Raw genomic sequence first — 23,635 nt, forward strand, 5'->3', positions numbered from 1 at the left:
TTGGTTTGTTCAATCTGGCATCTTCGTCTAATGCGATTTCATAGTTCAATTTTTCCTCCTCGGTTTTATCTTCCCATGGAATACCTGGTCCTTGCATGAAAAAGATATACAAGTAAAATATAAAAATAAAGCACTATCATTAGTGACATTATTTGGTAGAACATTACCGAGAACTTCTGTGTTGACTGACTCGCTCGTTGTATGTGGCCGGTTGGTTATCTCTTCTTCATCACTTTCCTGAGGATTGACGGCAACGTCGGCACAAGTATCTTGATCGGCTTCAGGACTCGTGTTAGCATTTTCATCCATAATGCACACTATAATTCTGCATACGCTTAGAGAAGTTATTAAAGTTAATATTAATGAATATTAAAATGAATATAAATAAGTAATTGGAGATTGGAGAAGTTATAAGCGATTTTAGATATTTGGAAACTTAGGATTAAAAAAGGTTTAAGATTGAAAAGAGAAACAATTTTTTACTTGCACTGCTAATTCTGAAACAGGTCGCGTCTTTCGTCTCTTGCGATTTTTATTATATAAATAACTTCACACTTCGAACCTGCCAAACATCAAAGGATACGCGATGCGGTTGAATTAATACGAATGTCAAAAGTGACATCAATAGTATTTTTTTTTCAATTTCAAATCTTTCTAACAGTTCCAGTAATGACATTCGGGATTAAAAACATTACATGCTTATGCAAATCAAAAAAACGTACTCTTGGTGCTAGAAATATGCTTTACATGTTTAGATATTCATAGGATTGTGTTTTAATATAATGATATCTATGCTGTATTGTTGGGTTGGGTGATTTGGATAATACACTGATGTATGTGTAATTCCTATCTTATCATTCAACTCGAAGGATTGGTCGATTATCATTTGTATTGTAGTTTTTGGGAGGTTAATTTACGAAGAAAACGATAGCAAGTAAATAACGGATCGCAGACATGAAGGAAGATAAACTTATCCGATAAATGGTTCGTCAATTCTTCGATAAATGGTAAGCTGACCATGCTGCGTAGGTTTGAAGTTCGTATAGGCAATATGTTCGGTGCTCGGGGTTCCACCTTTCAACATCCAACACGAACCTCTGCCATCCTTTCCAGGTGCGTGGCATGTGCGTACGATTTCACCCTCGAGCCAGCAAACAAGCCACCCCGTTTTCGCTATCAGTCCTATCGCTCACGCGCAGTTCGCTGTTCCTTGCCGGTCCGTTAGGTTGTGCTGGACCACACCCTAGTACTAGGCCGCTTTTGCCACCCTTCGATAACTCTCGCTCATCAGTTTCTCCTCATTGTGCTTTTCGTTTGCAGCCAACGACCGGATCAGGAGCTAGCATCGGCCACCAAACGCAAACGCGCCCCACCCGAGATTGCCTACAGCAGGCCCTTGTTGCCATCGAGCCGTTTTCCAGCCAAGCCAGCGCGTTATTCCGTTCCGGACAGGCGCGATCTACTTGTATATGATTGGGTGCAGGCACGACGGGAACGACGCACCGTGTCCTACATGCGGCAGCTACGTTCACCCTCGGTAAGCAGCTTCTCGTCGATTGAGTGTCCCTTTCACGTGCAATTTCGTGCAAATGACGTCTTTCTGTTATTTCCAGTAAGTCGCTAGAATTGGAGTCGCTGTCTGACGACGAATCCACCACGATGGACGACGGCAATGCTGGGTATGCGGGCCCTTCGGCGCGGCCCTACATCCCGGCCAGCCCTTCGGCACCGTACACGCCGGAACCGGCCGTGAACCAGAGCAGCATCGCGGAGGAAAATGCGGCCCTGGCGGAGGAAAACCGCAAGCTCACCCGTAGTCTGTTGGAACTGCAAGGTACTGCGCGGTAGCAGAGGTCTCTCTCGAGCTCCAACCCATTCACACCCAACCTGTGCTATCTCCCCGTTGCAGTGGAAACGGAGCGGCTGAAGCAGCAGCAGAACCTCCTTTCTGGGCTAGGCCGACGCCGGGACAGTCTCAGTGGGCTGAGCTCCACCAGCCAGCCTATGGGCAGTATGGGTCAGAACAGTCCTGCACCGTCGTATCGCTCGACAGGTACGTACATCCAGCCGGCCTGATGTACCTAATCGTAGCAAATCGTACCAAATCATGTTAATCGAATATTCGCTTCACAGGCAACTATACGTCCGGTATCGTGGCGGATGTGGTGCGCGAGATACGTGATATCTGCCGCGTCCGGGAGGATGCCACGTTCGAACGGTTGCGTAATTTGCAGGAGAACCACATGTGGTCGATCAACGATACGCTCCAGCGCCTGGCGAAGGATGTCGATACGATGCAGAAATCGATGAGCGCGGCCCGAGTTGATCTGGAAAAGCTAACGGGACGTGTTCTGCAGCTGGAAAGCTTGGTGTTGCCCCAGGCGACCGTTTGTCTGGGTGCGCAGCATAGCCACGCGATGCCGCTCTCACCGATGCCGATGTTCGGTGGGAACGTGCAGCAAGCCTTACTGCTCCAGCAGCTGCAGCACCAACAACAAGCGGGCAACCAGCAGCAGCAGCAGCAGCAACAGCAACAACACTCTCCGCAAACGTCCGCAGCATCCCAACAGCAATACCATTCGTTCGTCGGTAGCGAACGTCCTGTCGTAAGCGGTTCCGGAACAGGCAGCACCAGCAGCACCGTTTCGGGCGTCGGCAAGTCATTACTCCGACTGAACTACGGCCGCATCGGTACCACCGAGGAACTGTTCGGGGGTGACACGGCAACCGAGCTAGGAAACGGAACAGCTGATCTCGTGGGTATTCCGTCAGGATCGTCCACCTCGTCCTCGCACGAGGCATCCTCGCGGGCGCTGTTGCTCGAGAAAGGCGAAGTGGAACTTCGACGAAACCTCCAGGATGCAATAGCGGCCAAAAACGAGCAGTCGCAGAAGATCGCTCAGTGAGTAGCTACAGTGCACGTGGGCACCTAGATCCGTCCTATTGCACGTCTGAATTCTCTTTTTTAGCCTGCAGAAGGTGGTTTACGCGCTGCAGAAGAAGGTCGATTCGCAGGCGACGGACGCGACTAGCTTGGGTGGCGGTGGAGGCATCGGTGTGATCGGACCGGTAACCGATTTGTAGATACTGTGCCATACCTGCAACCTTTATCTGTGCCCAACCAATGGGGCAACCCAGCAAATCCGCCCGTTTCCAGCGCAGTGGTCATAACGATGGACTTGCTGGAGGCAATAGGGACTTCGACCACCTCAATCTAACGGTTGCGAACACCATGCGGCTGAATTACGGGTTAAAACGTGTTACTCAGCGGGAAATGTGGCGTACTTAATCAGGCGCGTGCGTCAAAACCGCGCGCTCTTCTCGTAGAATAGCAATAAGAGTAGGAAGAACTGAACAAACGGTAAAAGACAACTATAAGAGACTAATTTATCACAGCATGAGGCCTTAACAGAGGCCTTAAAATCGACTGCATTTCAGTCGTAATATAGGCGGTAGGAGTTTTTTAGTTACCGAGAGGCACCTCCTTCCTTACCTTACTCAAATACTCCCCATATCCTCTTCTTAACCGTGTGCCACCCTTCGAGTGAGAATGAAAGTAATGTTGACTAGTGGGCCTTCGTCCCGAACCTGTCCCCTGAGCTAGACACAGGTGAACATTGGTGTAGAAATGTCCTTACAACAGTGTTTTGAAAACATGTGGCCCTTCTTTATAGAAAAAAAAACATTACACTCATACCTCGATATATGGCCACTCGCTATATTGGCCTTTCCATTTTATGTCTTATCTTCGAATTACGGCTCTCATAAGACATGCTGGGCCAGGTGACGTTGGCGTTCGACCGCGGGAGGATCATGTGCCTTTTACAAGAGGCCAAGACCGGTAGACGGTACCAGCGCCGGATATGCGTAAGGAGCATAAAACGAGATATAGGTGCAGTTGACGACGGAGACACAACAGAGATTAATTCTAGCTATATAAGAGCAAGAACACATTATTGTAGGTTCGAACGATGCAAACTTTACACGAAAAACCCGAATATATGATAGATATAATTAGGCGACGCCCGGGCACCATTAGCCGGTGCGCAAGTATTTATGAACCAGAACGAAGCTCGTATGTAGTTGCGTTACGCAAAATATAAGTACGACGATTACTTATTTTAAAATCCTATTTTCGTATTGTTTGCTATAAAAGGATATGTGTGAGAGAAAAGAAAAGCGCTCATTCTTCGCACGATCGCTTAGTGTAGTGAAAAAGGTATCAATTTTCAATGTTTTGGATCCGCTTGTAATGATGATATTCTCGCTTTTGCGTGACGCCAAAGATATTATTCAATGCATGAGTATATTTATAGTTTTTTTTTTCAACAATCTAATCCTATAAGCCTTTGATGATAGCATCGAAATGTTGCTTTTATCCGGTTGTTGAAAGTTGTCAGTGCAACTTGATGCAATTGGGTACTACATGTTTATCAAATCATCTCGTCTTTCAACGGACGAGCAATAGAACTTAGTGGGATGGAAATGTCATCATGGTTTTGTTAAGTATTGAGGTTGATAAACGAACGAAGAGAACGTAGCTGTGAATTTCAATGTAGTGATATTGAAAATGGAGCAGGCGCTGATTATTTGATCTACGGCGCTCGCTGCTAGATTGGTTGCTTTCGCTAGACAAATATTTCCCATCACTAAACCATCGAAAAATAGTTTTCTAGACATAGCAAGTTTTTGAACATGGAATGAATACTCGATTTCTTTTTTTACCTAAAACTGCACTTCCTGAGTCTCAACGCGGAAGAATGTTCAAATAGCGTGATTATTCACATCATTCTCTATCATTATCATACACTTTCGCATTTCGACTTCCGTAACAATGTTACCCAACAATAAGCCCTTCAAGGGATGTTAAATGAAACGCATCCGCAACCAGTTCCATTGAGAAGAGGGTACATACAAAATACTGGTTTATTAGCTTGCCCATAGAGTTGTGAAAATCGTACAGCGTGTTGGTTTGATGGTGGTACATTGAAAATATTGGCGCGGCTACTTCCAGATATTGGTTTCTTCCACACGGTGTCCCCGATCGTGGCGAACATCGAACATTGCACGGTAGCGCAAACATGAACAGCAAAACAGTCGTCTCTGGAAGGGAAAGCTACCCTTCTTTCCACCGGCCACAACGGGCCCTTTAGCCCAGTGGCTCTCCAACCTGCTGTTGTTGCCGTGTACTGTGTGTGTGTGTAAGTTGTAAGTGTGTTTGCTTTTCTAAATCTAATTGCGAACGAGAGAGTATTAAGCTTATTTATACGTCTCCGAGAAGGGTTGAATTGATAGCATGGCTTAGGGCGGCAACAGGCGGTAGGCCCTTCTGGAGCCCTTCGCTTGCCGAGACATATTGTCCGTACGGATTTAAAGTTGACTCCATACCGACACCGATAGATTGATCGATGTTAGCTCGGAGTGCGTGCGTGTGTGTCTTTTCCTGGACTGTTCACCTGTCAGCATCAGGCGGATGTCACCGTCCTCCTCCGCGAGACCTTTGCTGTCCTTTCATTCTCTTCCCGATCATAGGGCTCTAAAAGCCTGCGGCTGCGAAAATGGCGCTTTTATTCGGCATTGCAAATGATTAATGGCCCCTGCGTACGTGGAGACGGTCCGCGAAGAGCAGGGGCAGAGTTGTGTTCGGTTGTTCAATTAATTGCACGCCATAGAACCCACTCGTGCCCTTCGACCTCGAAACAGAAAGCTCAATCCCTAATCGGCCAGAATGGCTTTCCTTATTAACCTGCCGCTGGACGGCTATCTTGTGCCGGTTTCGCTTAGTGCTTACTGCTGCTGCTGGTGCTGCTGCTGTCCTGCCTGTTGCAGCTGCGTAGTCCTAAGGTCTGCACCCTCGTCGGGCTCCTCATTCGTCTCCAGGATGATCATCTCGATCCGCTGGTGCGGCACATCCTCGCCATCTCCACCGACCTCGTCCGGGCCGCCATTTGCCCGGTGGCAGCGCCGTTTCCGCCGGCCGCCACCATTCGTGACCGTCCGGACGGGGCCAGCGAAGGGTACGCTCTAGTCGTAGCTCTGCTGGTATCACCGCAACAGGGACGTCTCCGTCGATTGCACCTAGAAAGAAAGAGAAAGAGATCGGTGGGATTATTGATCAAAGTAGCCGTATAATAAAATGCGTTAGAAAAACAGTTTTTCATCTGATTGATCTGAGCTGACTTGAGTATTAAAGTTTTTTTTCTATTAGCGAAAAGGAAATCTATTTTTCAATAAAGGAATCACCAAATTAAATTCGGAGTTTGATTTGTTCTTCTCTATTTGATAACTTTAATTGATGTTAAGCTGTCAGCTTATGATGCTGTGACTTGAGCTTTCGCAGCATTTGAAAAAGCTCTTGTTGAAATGGAGATAGCTTTAATAGGGCACACGATCGACGCGTGTATGGTGCATCAGAGTAAGTTGTTAAATGTTCTTGCATTTATTAATAAACTAAAGCGCTCGAAGTGTACCTTAATGTCGCCATATTTATATTAAAGGTAGTGAAATTCAAGTAATTATTGATTCGACATTTATTGTCATACATGACTCTATAGACGTCTGTTTGGGTGAGTGCAAACCTGTACCGCGGTTCCGGTATCAAATCGTTCTATCATACACGATGATAATGAGCATGAACACATCGAAAAATTAAAATACGTAACGCTATTGCTCGCGCTTTCCCTCCTTCAAATCCTTATGCGATGTAACGCCAAGAAACGCAAGTATCACAGCAGTTTGTATTCTTTGTGAAGCAACAGAAGGCCGATTCTTTGCGAGCGCACTGAGTTACAAAACAGGTTCCTCGCTTTAAAAGTTTTAGCTATTGCACTGATGAATATTTTAAATGTTCGCACTTTATGCATGCTTACGCACACACACATTACGAGAGTGTCATTGAAGTATGAAACGTTCGTTTCTGTGTGTGATACCCTTTGATTCTCATGCAAAAGTGCAACAGCTAGTCCAGCTTCAATGGCATTAGGGAGAGTAAAAGAGATATCAAGCGATCTTGATATTGTGCTGTCTGTTAAACATCGCTAGAGATACATACCTTCTGAGAGAATATAAAATCTAGTCTGAATTATAGTGCGTCGTACTTCTAAGGGGCAATATATGTTAACTGGATTATGATAGATGTTTCTTAGAAGTACCAAAAAATCCTCTACTTAAATAATTGTTGGTCATGAACCGAGCAAGAGATAGTGAGCCATTTGAAAATGCTCTCTTTGATCTTTGCAAATACATTCAATGCAAAAATTGCGTAGTTCTGGCATTTCATGGTTTAGCGATCACTGTGCAAATAACACGAATAGAAGGTGTTCCTGAAGCGTGTTTATTGTAGTTGAAGTGACTATTCACACGACATATGCATGACCGGAAATAAAATAAGAACGCATTAAACTCAAGGCTACGAAACCGCACCCCCGAGGAAATGTATTCGTATTTGATGGAACCTGCAGCAAGCATACAGTTGAATCTTACTGCGTTATTTGTACATAGGAAGTCTTACTGTCAGAGCTCTATACTGTTATCTTAAAAAAAAAACCATAATTTGAATCGTTTCAAACACTACTTTTTCTACAGTGCTACATACTTCTTAGGATGTGCTCGGTTAATTTGGACAGAAAAGCTTGCGTTAGGCAGACCGTGAATATAACGGAACTGAAACAATTGCACGAAAACCGTTTATGCGCAGCCTAGCTCTTACCTGTACGCTATGGTTGGGTTTCCTTCTGGTGCTTATGTACGTGGTACATGTGTTAACTCGATGCAAATGCGATACTTCATCGATTCCTGTCCAGTACCGCGCCGTCCGGTGCAGGTTGAACGCCATTCGAGGGAAGAAACAGATTTTTCCATTAGTAATTGGTCGAGTAATATATTTCTGCTACTAGTTTTTCATAAACAAATGTATAGAAGGAAAAACCAATGAACAATTTCAAACAAAACATCCAACAGCCAAACGCTTGAAACTGCTGTAAATGCTACTATAAAAAGATCAACCAAACAACAGCAGTGAGAACAGGAAGTAAGAGATGAAATGGATAAAATTCATTGAACTAAAACCAGTTGTAGCAAAAATGATCCACGAGATAGAAAAATGCAAACCGAAAATAATATGCGCTAGAAACACAGGCGCCGTCGCCGGCATACATTCAATTGTTCTTCTATTATGCTGAGTGTTTGTTTTTCTCTCTTCGCTAGTTTTACATCTAGGGAACACTGGCCTGCGTATTAAAGATTTTTTCTATGAGAACCTAAATATAGATCTTTAATTCGATTAAATTGAAATTCGATTCTCAAATTGATGTAAATTTTTAAACTAGCTTGAACACAGATGCACCAGAATATGCAGCATCACGGACTGTCACGGAGGCAATAGTGAAATTATTTGTTGTATGACAAATGGTATAGTGTTCAATTGCACTATCACAATTTTGACAAATAGTAATTATTCAAGGTATTCAAGGCAATACAATAACCGACATTCATTTAGGGCAAACATTGTACATTCGATGGCCCAACGTTTCATTCGCAAACACGCCTTATACGAAGTACTCCTATTGTTTAACTATGAGGATTGTGATCATTAATTTGTCTGATAAGCATATGATTTGAAATTGAATATGAAATGATAATTATCAGAGAATGCGAACGTCTGCTTGATAGCTGCTTGAAACCAACACCATACACTGTATCGACAAGCATGTGTGAGTTTGTTTGACCATCTTAAAGTGACTAACGCAAAATGAGCATCCCGAGGACGGAAATTAGGAGAGTTTTGAAGGTAGCATCTCTTTCAGTATTGTTGCATTCAGCCTGTTCTCATTTTTTTTGACAGGTTCGGCGTCCAAAGCAACAGAAGGCCGATGCTTTGCGAGCGCACTGAGTTACAAAACAGGTTTCTTGCTTTAAAAGTTTTCTTATATGCTCGTTTTAATACATCATTTGAGAGAACTTTTTCTACACTAAATAGAGCATTCATTCGCAATGAGATCGGCGCGTGTATGCTTAACTATTACAGTGATGGATATTTTAAATGTTCGCACTTTATGATAGTGTAATTGAAGTATGAAACGCTCGTTTCTGTGTGTGATACCCTTTGATTCTCATACAAAAGTGCAACAGATAGCCCAGCTTCAATAGCATTAGCGAGAGTAAAAGAGATATCAAGCGATCTTGATATTGTGCTGTGTGTTAAACATCGCTAGAGATACACACCTTCTGAGAGAATATAAGATCAGTCTGAATTTTTCTGAGCCGTACTCCTTAAATGCCATTTATCTTAACTGGATTATGATTACTGGCACTTTAGTGGTACCAAAAAATCCTCTACATAAATAATTGTTGGTCCTGAACCGAGAAGGACACAGTGAGCCATCTGAAAGTGCTCTCTTTGTTCTTTGAAACTCAGAAAGGATAGCTTTCAACAAATATTTAGATGAAATATAATTACGTCAGTTCTCTGTAACTGTTTTGTTCAGTATTTGCCTTCATTTTGATTCTCTTTAGGATTGTTATTGTATGGTATCTTTCTTGATGGTTTTTAGCTTTTTTGCTAAAAAATAGCTGACTTGTGAGTCAACCATAATCCTTTATGGCAATTTTGCTAGAAACTAAGCCTAAGATGAAGCCTTATGTATGAGTATGTGTTTTGCGAATCAAATGGCTACATCCCCTGCTTTGTTTATAATACAAACTTGTTAAAAGTCAACTTGTTAAAGTCAGCAAATATGGTACATTTCATTGTTTAAATTCGACTCCTGGCAACGACCAGGGAAACGAAACCAAAAGCTAAAGCAAGAACATCGCCTCTTCATAAAAGCGGGCAGCGCAAGCATGAGCGGGACAAAAATCGCATGGCAAACGGAAGCAAAACGGCAACAACGGAAGCAGGTGAAAAACATAGTTTGTGGTGTGTTGTTATCCTGGGTGGCACCTAACTCGCACTCCCGCTTTTCTTCGCAGTGCGCTGGCACCGTAGATGCCATTCATCTCACCGGCGAGGGCCACACTGGAGCCAACGTTACGTGCGATGTTGGGCGGCGAGTGACGGATGCAGCAGCAGAGCTGTTGTAGGCCCGGCACACCGTGCAGTACCAGGATGAAACCGCTGCGGAAGCGGGCGTTCATGTAGCAGTAGATGATCGGGTTATAGCAGCTGTGAGACATCGCCAGCCAGTGGAAGGCGAACCAGAAGTACGGCAGTAACTCCCAGGATGATTCGAGTTTCAGGAGCTGCGGCGATGGTGAGATGTGAGATTGAAGGTCAGTGGGTGAACATGCGAACCTCTAAAGGGGACCTTTTGCTTACCATTATTAGGTTGAACGGTAGCCAGCAGATCGTGAACACGATCACCACGGTTACCATCATCTTGATCATCTGTGGAGTGGAGATAAAAATAGGACTTTAATAAAGCAAAAGGATTCGTGAGCGAAAATCAAGAACAGACTCGGTTGGATCGCGCATTTTGTTTGTTTTTAATTCGCATAATAAAGAGCACTATTATTTCAAGCTTTGTTTTTTTATTTCGCATTATAACCAGCTACTGAAAAGGAAAATGATCTCTCTCTCTCTCTCTCTCTTTCTTTCTCTCGGGATTATGATCAGACTAGCGGTTGAACATCGATCGATCGAGCGGCAATGAAGAGTGGGTAATTCGATAAAAGCCTAGCACTAGTGTTCATGTTTTCCAGCGGGTGACATGAAAGCGGCCTTGATGCAGGACTATATGCAAGCCAAGCATCCTTTTTAGTATCTGGTAGGCGTATCGGACGTCTCGATAGCCATTTTCTGGGTAGCATTAACTTTCGTTCTCTCCACTAAGAACGTGCCGATGGATTTCCGGCCGTTCGATGATCGATTTTTCTCACCCCTATGGCAAACCGAGGTCAGCAGGAATTTTCAAACGCCATCTTACCACGGCTACCGGTGATATTCACAATTTATGGTCTTCATTTTGTACCACCTTGCCACGAAGTTGATCACCGACCAGTCCACCCATGAGCATCGGAAAGTTCCCCATGGCCGGGTGCGCTGAGTTTTCCCGCGCTTTTCCTACGCGCTAATGAAAATATCGTGTAAATTCTTTGCCACGATAAACAACATTAGCGCCGATGCGTTATAGTGCGTGCTCCCTCAGACGGGCGGTAGAAGTTTTTTCGTTCATTTTCCACCCCATTTTGGCACGCTTTTCACAGCGTACGGGGGAACTTTTCGAAGGTAACAAGTGGCCCAAGGTGCCCTGCCGAGTGAGTAAGGAAAATGTTCTTTTTTTTATACTGTAGAGCGTCCCTAAATGTGCGTTAAGTAAAAACCGTTCGACTTAACAGACTGATAGAGCGATGTAAAATGAATTCTTCAGTTTTTTATTTTTAACATCAATCCCATCGGAACTGAAGCGGATCGGGATGCAATATACTTCTTTAATGCGCGTCATCAGGCGCTTTGGAGCTTCGAATCATTCGTTAGGGGGTTAAAGATGTCTCTAGAGCCCAGCTCGATGAGAAACCACTTGACCCAGAAACAGCAGCTGGAGTATCGTACGAATCTTGCCATCATCCCTTAAAAGCTTATCGAGAGGCCAAATTTACCGTACATCCTTCAACCCACCCAGGGCCAACCTTTCCGTTGGCAACGAGCCGGAAAAGTGGTTACATAAATATCTACCTGTACTTATTAGGTGGCCTTTATTAAATTGTATCGCATTGTCTGGTATGTGTGTGTGTGTGTGTTTAACATTGGGGCCGATCCAACTGGTGGTATTGCAATTTCGAGATCGAGAAAGGATACGCTCCCTAAACTCGTGCCCCATGCACACGTAAAGGGCGGAAGGACATTTGCATTGCAAATCAACCGCAATCGCGCGCGCGCGCGCGTGTGCTGACGAACCGGGAGAAGCCCAGCAGAAGGGCCGGAGCTGATGAGATTCATATTTCCTACCAGCGCAGAGAATGCTAGCCCCTTTTCCCATCCGCCCAAGGGCCGGCACGCCGATAACGACGGTTGAGGTTGCACTGATAATAAGCTAAGAACCGGGCGCAAGGGCGCAAAGGGTGCAATTTGAGTGCATAGATGAAACTGCAGCCGAATGTGCGATTCCACGGGTGGAAGCGGGGGGAGGGCTTCTCCTCATACCGAAGGTAACAACAAAGGAAAATGGCTAACTATTAGGAAATGGCGCTGGGGGCTAGGAAAGGGATCGCACGACGAGCGAGGAGCAAGCCAAAGGGAAATAATATTGTACGATGCATCAGCTAACGAGAAATGGGACGAAACGTTGCACTTTTGCACTTTTATCTCGTCCCAACCCAACCCACCTACCTCCCCCCTCCGCAAGCCCTAACACTTCATCGTCATGCAACATCTCGTTTTTCTTCCTTTCCATCGGCTAACCGAGTTTGCCACATGAAGTACGACCTTTCGGGGCGGAACGGATTCGTTGGGGCGCGTCTTTTTTTTTTATTCATTTGCCTCTTCTTCTGTTTTTAGTGTTCCATCCACCCCGCTTCCGTTCGCATGCCAGCCCCACCCCGCCCCGACCGAGCAATTCCATTTTATCCTTCTTTTTGCCTGGCGATGGCGCGGGAAATTGGCTTGCGATGGGGGAAAATGCACGGTGGGCGGGCACGAAGAATGTCACGAGACCCTTTCCCAAACCCCCCTCAATCACCCCCTTCCACACACACACACACACTCTCTCTCCCTGTCGTTCAAGCCGAGCGAATGTGCAATTTGCTGCCCCGAGCGAATGCGATTCTGTTCCCATTTCGAAGCCCCGAAATTCATTTGCATTTATTTCATCAAATCCTCTGCTTGCACCAGCCACCCACACCACCCCTTCCTCCCCCGAACGGTAGATTTTCGTGCCGACATGAGCCGGGGAACAGGTCGGAGATGAGCCGGAAATGGAACTCGTGCATCAACGTTCACAATTCGTGCCCGCTAGAGGGCGCTGCTGTTCGTTCCGGGTGCGTGTCAAGGATCAACTCCCGCAGGCTAATCGAAATGAAATGCAAGCTCGGTTGAGCTTCTTCACCATCAGGTTGGCACACTTTAATCTGCAAGAAACCGAGCCTTTGTTGGGCATGCGTTTCCACTGGCTCTAAGGGCTTCAAAGTGTCGTCAAGGTCACACGTTCATAATGCAGTGCCCTTTAAGGACGAAACTTTTCACTAAGCTTGCCTCCCAACGGGCTAACGGCGTTCGTCTTGCGATAATGAAACGTGACAGCCGGCCGGTGAGGTTGACAGCTTTCGAGCTACGGGACCTGTTGACAGCCGGGGTACACTAACTTGCGCCAGATTTACGCCTGCCAGGGTGACTTCATAGAGCCGTACGCGTCCACGAACGGTGTGCTCATAAAAGTGCCCCAAAGTGAGCGACTACGAACTATAATAACGCCCTGGAAACCCAGTGCACATCTTCCCACTGCACGCTGTTTGGGTTTGTCGTCGGTTTTATCGCCTGCAGTCGAAGCCAGCGACCGAGACGTGCTTCAAGCGAGATGATAGAGAAGCTGCGAAATGATCGGTGTACGGTGCGCGTGCAGAAGGACAAACGAAAAAAGGGGCCACTGTTAAAACTAGCTACTCTCGGTCACTCGTTTCGTTTAATTTGGGCGGAGATAATTCAATAATGGCACTTAGTGTTATTATGTTTTACGGGTAGTTCCGTCTCGGTGCTCCGGCGTAGTGGGTCGTTGAGCTTGGAATAGGGACAATTAAAAGCGCCGCTCGAGTGGTTGGATGTAGGGATTTGCTGCAGCTTCTGATGGTCCTTTCGGTGGTCCTGGTGCATAGTGGGCAATCGGTGTGCAACGGAGCCCATTGTGTTTGAGTTTTCTTTTTTTGTTAAATAGTTTTGAGCATTGGAAAAAACGAGAAAAGGATAGAAGTTTTGCATTTGCATGTTTTCGTTGGGGCACTTTAGAACAATTGTTGAGCCGAGTTTTTCATTTGCACAGTTACGAGCTTTAAAGTATGCTGCAAATATGTTTTAATGCTAAAATGCGCGAACAAATGAGAAGATTGAGTGATCAAAAGCTTCCATATTAGATGGAATCATTAAGGAAGTGACCAAATCATCATTTATGTTCAAAAAAACGTTAAATAGGTATTGAATAATGTAAATTAAATTTTGAATTTGACTTTTAAGTTTAAATTTGAGATCATTTCGATCCATAGGTTGGTTTATCGATAAAGCAAATATGTCCTTCTAAAGGCATCAGGCTTTGTGAGCTTTCATTAACATAACATAAAAGTTCAACCAGGTGAGCTTTTTTTGTTTAAAGTGTTGGTAAAAGACTTCAACTCTTGGCACAAACGACTTCATTTTCACTGACATTTGTTTATAAAATAACAAAATAGTTCCCTAAACTTAACGCCCCATGCCAATCAGCCTTTTCCTACTGTGCAAAGTTAGTTCAGCAAATGTCATCGGGCTTAGTCGTTGACGGTTCTGACAGGATGATGGGTGGTTCGTTTGTTGTTTTATTTCTCCACCCATTTTCCGGCTCACCCCAGCCCACGCTTTTCCCGACCCCCGGGAGTCCTTTTTGACCCCCCAAACATGCAGCATACGCGACACATTTCGAATCACTCCCTCTAACCGGCATGAAGCCAGAAAGATGAACGATAATGGACCGATAAGGGTGGCATTCCGGTGGCACTCTACACCCCCGTGGATGGGTTGGAGATTGTGCGATCTTAATTTACCAAACGACCCTACCACGTGCCGTGTTTTTCTCCCACCTTTCGAGAGCGCTCCTCGCGGCGTAATTCTATCACGCCTTTATCCGATTCCGGGGCCACAGCGCGGAAAGGTTAGCATTATCCTCGCGAGCACAATGGCGTGCTGCAACTGGGCTGCCATCCTCCCACTGAAACGGGTAATGAAATTTATCACCCATCGCGGTGCATAAACGTGGCCCATGCAATCTGTTTTCGCCCTTTTTGCCCTCCATTCGTTCGCGCTCACTCTCTCTCTCTCTTTCTCACTCGTTCATTTTGGTGATTTCCTCTCGGTGCCATTTCCAGCGGGCTCTCGCTCGAAGGCGCACATCCGACTCCCGATGCACTTTAATGCACTACCCGTAGGGTGTACGTGATTGATTTTTCAACCCCATCCACCCAACTGCCCAGCCAAAAAAATGAAGCCACACTCTTTGGCGTGTCGTTAATCGGGTTACCGCCAAAAAGTGCCGAAACAAAACAAAAAAAAGCCCACCCGTGAGATTGCGCAACATCGCCACACGAAATAGCACCCGTTGGGGTGGACTGTTGCTTTCATTTCCCCACCGAGCGAAAGATGCGCTTGATTTTGCTACCCCTTTTTTGCAAAACCCCTTTCGAAACGAAAAGGTCAACTGCGAAGTGGAGTGAAATTCTTGCATCTGAAATGCGCCGATTCGCCCGTTTGTGTGTGTGTGTGTGTGGGGGGGGTGGGTTTTTGGGAGTTAATTTATGGCCGTCTGTGGCGCTGCTCACGGGTAACGATGTTTAATTTATGTTGCCAATGTTTCCTGCGCACGCTCTCCTCACCGGAGCAGCAAGTAACCTTTACGCGACGAATCCGGGAATGCGTGCTCGACCGGCGAAGGGCTAGGGCTCTGAAAACCCAAAACCACCACGAGAAATCCACCGGCGGGTGAAGTTAAAACATTACTGCGCTTGCTGTCGCGTAATCGTAATGAGAATATATTTGTTTCAATGGCGCATTGCCGATCGGGAAAGCTAAGAAGCCAGCTTTCTGACTTCCTTTTTTCGATTTTAAACTAATGGTTTTTTTTTAGAATCAAAATAAAATAGCGCACACAATGTCGCTTTCAGGACGTCCAGTGTCCTCGATGAATAGCATCAGTCGTGTATCTCACCCTTTTATGCCTCATTTAACGTGTCAAGGACACACGAACTCGAGCGATAGCGAAACTGATCCCTTTTGTTTGCACGTTTCGACTTATGCAGCTGTGACTCCGGCGCTGCGGCGATGGGTGTGGATTTCCAGAGTGAAAACTCCCACCCAATGTTTGATGTGCCGGAAAATGGTCGCCTCTTTTACCGACCGTGCTCGAGCGGGAAAGTTTTCTCGCATGTTAACGAACGGCAGCACACCAAAAAAAAAACGACGATCTGCAAATAGCACTATCTGACTCGTGGCGTCCCGAAAATTATCTCCATTCAAGCGGGGGCTTTGGTCCGTGTAAGAAGTCACCAATTTATGCTCTCTGCACCTTCTGCCCAGACACGGAGCCATTGAACGTTTCGGGAAAAACGGTTCAAACGTGCACACCTGCCAGTACGCCTTGTGGCTAATCGCGATGTGTGTCCCGACGACGGGAGTGGCTCTGGGATGCATTTCGTGACCCTCCCGAACGGGGGGAAGGGTGCACCGAAGAAGGGGGGGGGGTAAATTCATCTCAACTTTAACCCCCCCCCCCCCTCCTTCTCTCCAACGCTTGGTTCACGAAGTGGTTGGGAAATTGGCGCACCGAAAGGGGTTGGGAAAGATTGAGCGCGATAATTTCCATTATGCGGCCGGTGTTGGGCTCGCGAAAGGGGGTGTGCAAGTGAGCTAGCAGGAGCAAGCGAGTGAGCGAGACGGCACGAGCGGATTTTCTTCCATTCGTGTGCCAACGAAAGCACAAAATGTATGCTCCCGACGATGGGGCATGTAATCGCGATTGTTTCGTTTATTTATTTATGTACGCCGCTCGCATTCCTCTTACCGGCACGCTTTTGCCAGCACCCCCGCCCTCCCCGTTCCCCCGCATCAATCCACCCCACTGTTGGGTAAAAAGAGGTGGTCGTGGTTGCCGATTTTTTGTTGCTTTTGTGCTGTTGTTGCTTTTCCTTCCCAACCGGTGCACAGATGATTATGCTGGCAGGTGGGGCCTTTTCTTCCGCGTGTGCATCGCCAGCAATGCCACCCTCCCAGCAAAAAGGGGTAGCTTTTCCCGGGTCGTGTTGTCGATTCGAAGCACGCTCAAATTCGGGCCCCAAAAACGCGCGTAAAGGCGCACGGAAAATGCACGCACGTTGCTTCTAAAGTTCACCATTTTACCGCCAGGGGGCAGCACGTTCGAGCGGGGGTTTGCTGTCAGTTTTGGCGGTGGTATTTCACGCGCCCACGTGGGATCGGAGCAAGGAGCGAAAAACCAAAAAGCAAAACCCACGTGGGCTGACATTTTCTGTGCTTTTTTCGCCCTTTTGCGCCGGAAAGGGTCACAACGCGCACAAAGTAAAAGTGCAAGGTGCCGCAGGTTTCCACCATCGGTACGGTACCCAAAGCTTATCCGCCTCCACCACACGCGGGGGGGGGGGGGGAGGGGCTTTCCCTTCGCCACAACGGAACGTCTTGATCACGATCGCGAGACTAGCGGTACCTTGGGAAAGTGAGCCCCGGGGCGTGCTCGATGTGGGACGTTAAATTGAATGCTGGCGGGTGGGCGGGGATGGGCAGGTGGTTTGGTGGGGGTTAAACGATGATGGCACTACCGGAAGGGCCGGAAAGACGGAAGATGAGCGGATCACAATCAAGTTTTACGAGCTTTCCCAGCGCTTGCTTCTAGATAGAGACACTTTCCCGTGGCGGGTACGGTGGAGTCATCCAGGCGATCGTGCGGGAAGGTCGGATAATTTCTGCATTGTTTGGTCTTGCATATCTGCCCTCGGTGGAGGTGTAGAGTAGGTGGAGAGCCCGCAGATGCCCGAGGAACGGGAAAACACACGCGAAAAGGTCACATAATGGCAGCACGCCACCAATGTGAACCCTTTTGAAAGGGAAACCGGAAGGCTCTGCAAGCGAGGTCGGGGCGTTGGTGAGGTGCGTGGGAAGGGAAAGGAGCCACAACAACCCCCCCCCCAGGTTGAGGGTTGAGGCGAAGCACCAAGAAGGAAGCAACAAAAGCGCCACAAAACCAACGATCACGCCACGTGAGGTGAAGAAGTCACCACGACGTAGCGTCCCCCCGGAAAGGCGGGCGTAAAAAAGTGGCGAAAGAGAAAAAAAAGTGGCGAGGAAAAAGAAAACAAAATGACGACACCAAAACCCCGGCGCGCTTTCCCGCCGGATCGACGCAACAGCAAAACGATCGAGCAATCACGGAAGCGGTTGCGTCGTGGCAGTTTCAGCGCAAGATCCTCCAACCACGAGAGCCTAAAATCAATCGCCACCGTCCGTGGGGCCGCATTACGCTGGGCTGCACTCAATCGACCACTCAATTACGGTCGACTGACCACTCAATTAGGTGAGTGGTACGTGCACCGAGGCTCGTCCCGTTGGGGTTGGGTTTTAGGTGGTTTTTTATTGTTGTTTCATTTCGTGCGTTTTTTTTTTTGCTGTTCGTTGCCCACATCATCGCTGGAAACGCAAAACTCCCGGAAGTCGCATCGCTCCATAACACCCCGTCATCTCTTTCACCCACCCCTTACCTTCGCTTCATCTCACCGCGCTCCGTACCATTCACTTTCTTTCGTTCAAGGCGCTTTCGGTTGCGTGGACACCCGGCAACAGGCGCGTCAAAAAGGAGCGATAAAAGCCGCCAAGCCAGGCGATCCCGTCAGAACGAAAGTAAAAGTAAAAACGCCCAAATCCCAGCCTCAGGGTGGAGGGCGGGGGGGGGGGGGGAGGGGGTGATCGAGCAGGAGGCGGCGGGTGTTTACGGCCCAGTGTTACATACTTGACGAGAAAGCAAAACCGGAATCGGTGAAACTGCGGTGAGGAAGATTCGGGTTGAGTTCACTTTCCCGGGGCTTGTGGGAGGAGAGGTGACGCCTGTCCGAGGATCCCCGAAGATGATGTGTGTGCGTGCGTGTGTGTGTGTGTGTGTTTGATGGAGATAGTGTGGGGGATGAAATGGGAAGTGAGAGAGAGAGAAAGAGAGAGAGAAACAAAAAAGAAAACGCCATACACAGCAAAGAGGGGTTCGTTTTTTCAAAATTTGTCACCGTTGTTTTTTTTTTAATTTGCATTTTGAAAAACGAGAAGTACAAAAATAACGTAGTGAATAGTTAACAGTATAAACTTAAGCGATTATGTCAAACAGAAAATAAAAAAAAAAACTGTCCTTAACACGCTAAGAGTCGGCGGAAATGTCTACGCGGGAGGAAGTTTTGTTTCGATCCCTCCCATCCCCGCCGAACCCCCTTTCCGGGTTGGGACCCACTTCCGGCCACTTCCGGTGTATGGAACCCAGCCTCCCCTCGTCGTCGGACCCTCCGTCCCCCGTCCCCTTCCGTCCCCCCGTCCCTTGAGCGGGGGAGAAGATGTTTAGCTCGCTGAGGGGCGCATCGTGCTGGCAGCTGAAGTCGCCACCAGAGGGCGCTGCTCGAGAAGAGCGAAGAAAGCTAGAGTAGAAGCGGCTAGAAACTATGTACAACAGCGCTGAAACCGTTCAGCGGGGCAGCGAGATCCGGCAGGGGGTCTGGGGGGGAAAGGGGCAGGTTCCATCGGGCTGCGGGAAAGGACGAAGGGCGTTCAGTGTGGTGGTACGACTAGCTACGTGGTCCCGTGGTTGTGCCGAGTGATGGGGATGGGTGTTGGTGGTGATGGTTGGTGGTAGTGAAGGGACGCGTTGAGGGCGATCCTGTTCACACCTTAATACGGGCCAGACTTTCCAGGTGGGCCATACTGAGCAGCTGGGGCCGTCGCACCCGATCCATGCCCTCCAAGATCGCCACCGACGAGGGAACCATGGCCTCCCAAATCACCTCCAGCCAACGAACCGCTAAGGTCGGCACCGAAACCAGCAGCGCTCGCGAAACCTCCCGACGAAGCACCAACCGACGATTCCTTCTGCGTCTTGTACTTGATGAAGTACACCTCCGGCTTGCTCGGTTGGGTCGGGGCGGCAGTCGGGATGACAATGTCCTGCTGGTCGTCCGGTTTCTTCACCAACACGTACACGAGGGTCTTCTCTTCGTTCTGCGGCTGAAGCGGGATCTGCGGCGTCTGGTAGGACGGTGCCGACGGTGCCTTGATGAAGATGATCTTGTAGTGCTTCTGGGGGGCAGCCAACTGGAGCGGGCGCTGGACGCGCACCTCCTCCGGCTCTGGTGGCGGCACGTGCACGTAGATGTGCTTCTGGATGATGGCCTGCTGGGAGCCGCCTCCGAACGAACCGCCGCCGAAGCTGCTGCCGCCACCACCGAAGCTGTTACCACCGCTGAAACCTCCTACGGCACCACCGAAGCTGCTGCTGGAACCGCTCGAGCTGAAGGACGATCCTGTAGAGAGGGGGACCACGCGAGCGAGGGAACGAAAAAAGAAGGTGATCTCATTAAACGCTGCTCGGTGTTGGCGTTGCTGGGTCGAGGGGGGTGGGGAGGAGGGGGGGGGGGGGAAGTGAATTAGTGGGCGGGGGGTGGTAGGAGGCTCATGAGGATGAGAACTCCTGAAAGTGGTCCAAAAACCATCGGAACGCTGAAACGCGGGTTCGTCGCTTGTTGCGCTCACGTGTGCAGTCTTTCGTTTTTGCGCGGTTTTTAGCGGCACGAAAAATGCGCCAAAAATCTCCAATACTCTTTGGAGGGCTCTGAAGCGATTGGACGAGTTTCCTCGGCGAGCTGCCATTGATTGTAGATGTTGCGTTGGCATCGATAAGGACGATACAGTGGGGCGGTGCAGAAACCGAACCGAACGGCGAAGGTGCATGCCTGGGTGTGTCTGTGTGTGTGTTTGTGTGTATATATATGTGCGCTCACGTTACGTGTCAGGTGCAGAACGAAACGATGCGGATGTCTTTTCCCGACGGAATCGTTATCCCGACGGAAACGCGGGGTTTTCCCTTTTTTCGACCACTTTCCACGCACCGACACCCAACAGGATGTCCTGCTGGTCGCACACTGTTCCGTTACACACATACACACGAAGCACCAGCAACACGAGCACGTCCTACACCGTACGCACTAGCCCCACTATCGGCACTTATCGGTGGCACGCTCCGGAAGCGAGCAACTTCATCGAGGACACAAAACTGCCGGGAAGGACCCGCTTCGCTCTGGTGAAGGATAGGGAATGGATGGCGTAAAGGGTAACACACACACACCTCCGAATCCTCCGGCGCTACCACCGAAGCTGGCCCCAGCCCCGGACGTGTAGCCACCGCTGTAACCGCCACCGCCACCGCCGCCGCCGCCGCCGGACGTGAATGAGCCGCCACCGCCGGATGCGTAGCCGCCACCGTGCGAGCCGCCAGTTGATGGTCGATTGTATGCGTATCCTGCTTCCGGTCGGGCGGAAGCCAGAACCAAACAACAGCTCAACAGCACGAACGTCTTCATTGTGCCCGTTATACCTCGTATACGGCTACAGGTGGGAAGGTGGAGCGTTTTTTTGTTTTTTGTTCTGTGTTTCTTTTCTCCTCCGAGGAGCGTGTGTCCTTTTTGGCGTGAGTCCTGGCGGGCGTTTGCCACGAACTGCGAAACTACGAGCAACCGGGCGGGTAAATCACGGCAACTACACGACAACAACTGCTGCTGCTGCTGCTGCTGCTGCGGAAGACGCGCTTGGTCTTGGTTTGATCGATGCAAATGCTTCACTGATGATCCGTTTGCCGCGGCCGATGCAATTTATACCCTTTTGATGCCGGCTTCAAGACGCACAAAACGGAGGAAAGAAAACAAAAAAAAAGAGGCCCCAGCCACTACACGCGGGGTCCCACGAGAACGAGGGGGGGGGGTCGAGAGAAGAGCCACCACCGCCAGCGCAACAACGGTCGGGTCCCTGTCCCCGGTGTGATGATTGTTGTGTATACCTTTTTTTTTGTGTTGTGTGTTGTTGTATCTCCTCTCGTTCACGTCGCTGCGGTTGATGCCGTTTCACTTCGGCTCCCGGACCTCCCGGACCCAGGGTGTTTTTTTTTCACTGGGAGCCGGCGAAAGGGAGCGAGGTAGAGCAGGAGAGATGGGCCCACAGTGAAATGAAAAGTGAACTTCTCCCGTGACCGCCCGCTGGGGGTTGTGATGCTGGCTGGCTGGCTGGGGGTGGGGGCGACCAGAAGAAAGGAAGAGAGAGGTTGTGAGCTGGGAGGTGGGGGAGGGGGAGGGGAGACGAAAGCGATTTGGGAGGAAGGAAACAAAATCTCATCAGCAATGGCACACGACGGGGTCCGTTTGGTGTGGTTGGTTCGCGAAATGAACTTTCGTTCGTGCCGGTGGAAGCTGCACGTGCGAGTGAAAGAGAAGCCCTCCCGGGGGAGCACTCCGAAAAGGGGGGGGAGGGCTGCACAGAATGAACGAAAGTGAACGCGCCCAAAGCAGGTGAGCGAGCGAGAGTTCACCTGAAGAGAGGCCCGAAATATGGGGGGTTCGGTGGAAGATGGGTCTTTATCTTAAGGGGGGCGATCGCTTCGAACAGCCAACAGTAAGGGGGGGGGGGGGGGGGGCAGTCAACCGATCATCCTAGTCACCGTACCAAAGTTCAGCCGATGGGTGAGAGTGCGAGAGCGAGAGATCGAGCGTGAGAGCGAGAAAAACCACCGAAAGCGAAAGGGGGCTTTTGACGTTCGGCATCATCTCCGTGTCATGGATGCTGCTGGTGGAGTTCTCTCCGCATTGTTGGGGCATCGGTTTTGTCTCACTCACTCTCTCGGCTCACCGGCTGCGTTGTGTCGCTTTCCACGGTGGAGCGGGCTCAAGGTGAAGCAGTTTAATAAATAAAGCCATGTCTTCACTCTGACATGCGATGCTCCGAGCAGGGCGATAAAAATAGAAGCTCCCACTTAAGACGATCGCTGCTGTGGGAATGGGTGAAGGAAAACGGAGTGGCAAGGCAAGAAAGGGAGAGATGAGGCTGTAATTCGAAAAATGTTTGATTTTCTTTCGCTCCCTCGATCGCTCGCGTGCGCGTCTTCTTTACGCTTAAATGTTGCACCTTACGCCGCGTGATTCGCTAGCTGATTGAGCGTGTGTACTTTTATGCTGATGTTGTTGGTGCTTCTGCTGGTCGCACTATTTCGTCAGTTCTATTTTTGGAGCCTTCAATCACATTGATCACTAGTGCACTGCAGAACACACAAACGAAGGGAGAGCACAATGCCCGGTACGGGTACGATTTATGGTAAAGGATTTATTAAGCGCACGAAGAACACCCACTAATGTATGCAACCTTCGGAGGGTTTTGCAGGTTGATTTAGTGCGCATTGCAACATCGTTTTCACACGGCGCCTCAGGTCACGTGACATAACGGGGTGGGATGCAAATGGAAAATGCGGCCCGCATTTTCCGGCGGGTTAAATACCTGTTAATATCACCGTTTGGGTGAGGAAAATCTAAAAGCATCCTGCTCGGCGTGTCGGTTGTGAGAGGAATTTTGTAATTAACCTTCGAACACCTTGATAAAGATGAGTTGGAGACGTTCGTTTGATTATAAATGTTGAAAGAAATGTTTATTTTATGGTGAAAACTGCTTCAACTACCTGTTGCATATCGCACAAGAATAGATTAAAATGTACAAAACGTGTCTAACGTTGGTCTTTTGAGTCCCTTTCTAGCCCATTAAGTGTTATTTACCACATTAGGGAAGTGGTCATCTCGTATATAGAGCTAGACTAGCATGCCTACACCAAATGGACCAACTATTTCAAGCGATAGAAACGCTCGGACAGGTGATGTCGGCAACGCCTATAAATCGCAC

The 23,635-nt window shown here is 48.5% G+C and overlaps 3 protein-coding genes across 3 annotated transcripts in view; 1 reads left to right on the plus strand and 2 right to left on the minus strand.

Annotated features, from left to right (window-relative positions):
- Positions 1–1,439: 1,439 nt before the first annotated feature.
- Positions 1,440–3,569, plus strand: LOC128729075 (uncharacterized). Its single transcript, XM_053822726.1, has 5 exons — positions 1,440–1,537; positions 1,614–1,834; positions 1,910–2,053; positions 2,134–2,902; positions 2,970–3,569. Exons 1-5 carry the CDS (start codon positions 1,470–1,472, stop codon positions 3,082–3,084), a joined length of 1,317 nt encoding a protein of 438 aa, XP_053678701.1. The 5' UTR covers positions 1,440–1,469; the 3' UTR covers positions 3,085–3,569.
- A 2,476-nt stretch (positions 3,570–6,045) lies between these two features.
- Positions 6,046–23,635, minus strand: part of LOC128729094 (RYamide receptor) — a 49,982-nt gene continuing 32,392 nt past the window's right edge. The window contains exons 4-7 of the mRNA XM_053822745.1: positions 10,316–10,384; positions 10,002–10,239; positions 7,709–7,794; positions 6,046–6,078 (exon numbers count right to left, since the gene is read on the minus strand). Of these exons, the coding sequence (XP_053678720.1) occupies positions 6,046–6,078; positions 7,709–7,794; positions 10,002–10,239; positions 10,316–10,384 (426 nt within the window). The remainder of the gene's footprint in view (positions 6,079–7,708; positions 7,795–10,001; positions 10,240–10,315; positions 10,385–23,635) is intronic.
- LOC128729095 (pupal cuticle protein 36a) lies at positions 19,598–21,282 on the minus strand. Its single transcript, XM_053822747.1, has 2 exons — positions 21,048–21,282; positions 19,598–20,226 (listed from the first exon to the last, which is right to left on the minus strand). Exons 1-2 carry the CDS (start codon positions 21,280–21,282, stop codon positions 19,598–19,600), a joined length of 864 nt encoding a protein of 287 aa, XP_053678722.1.

The sequence above is a fragment of the Anopheles nili genome, chromosome X (genome assembly GCF_943737925.1).
Source record: "Anopheles nili chromosome X, idAnoNiliSN_F5_01, whole genome shotgun sequence".
Taxonomy (NCBI): Eukaryota; Metazoa; Arthropoda; class Insecta; order Diptera; family Culicidae; genus Anopheles; species Anopheles nili.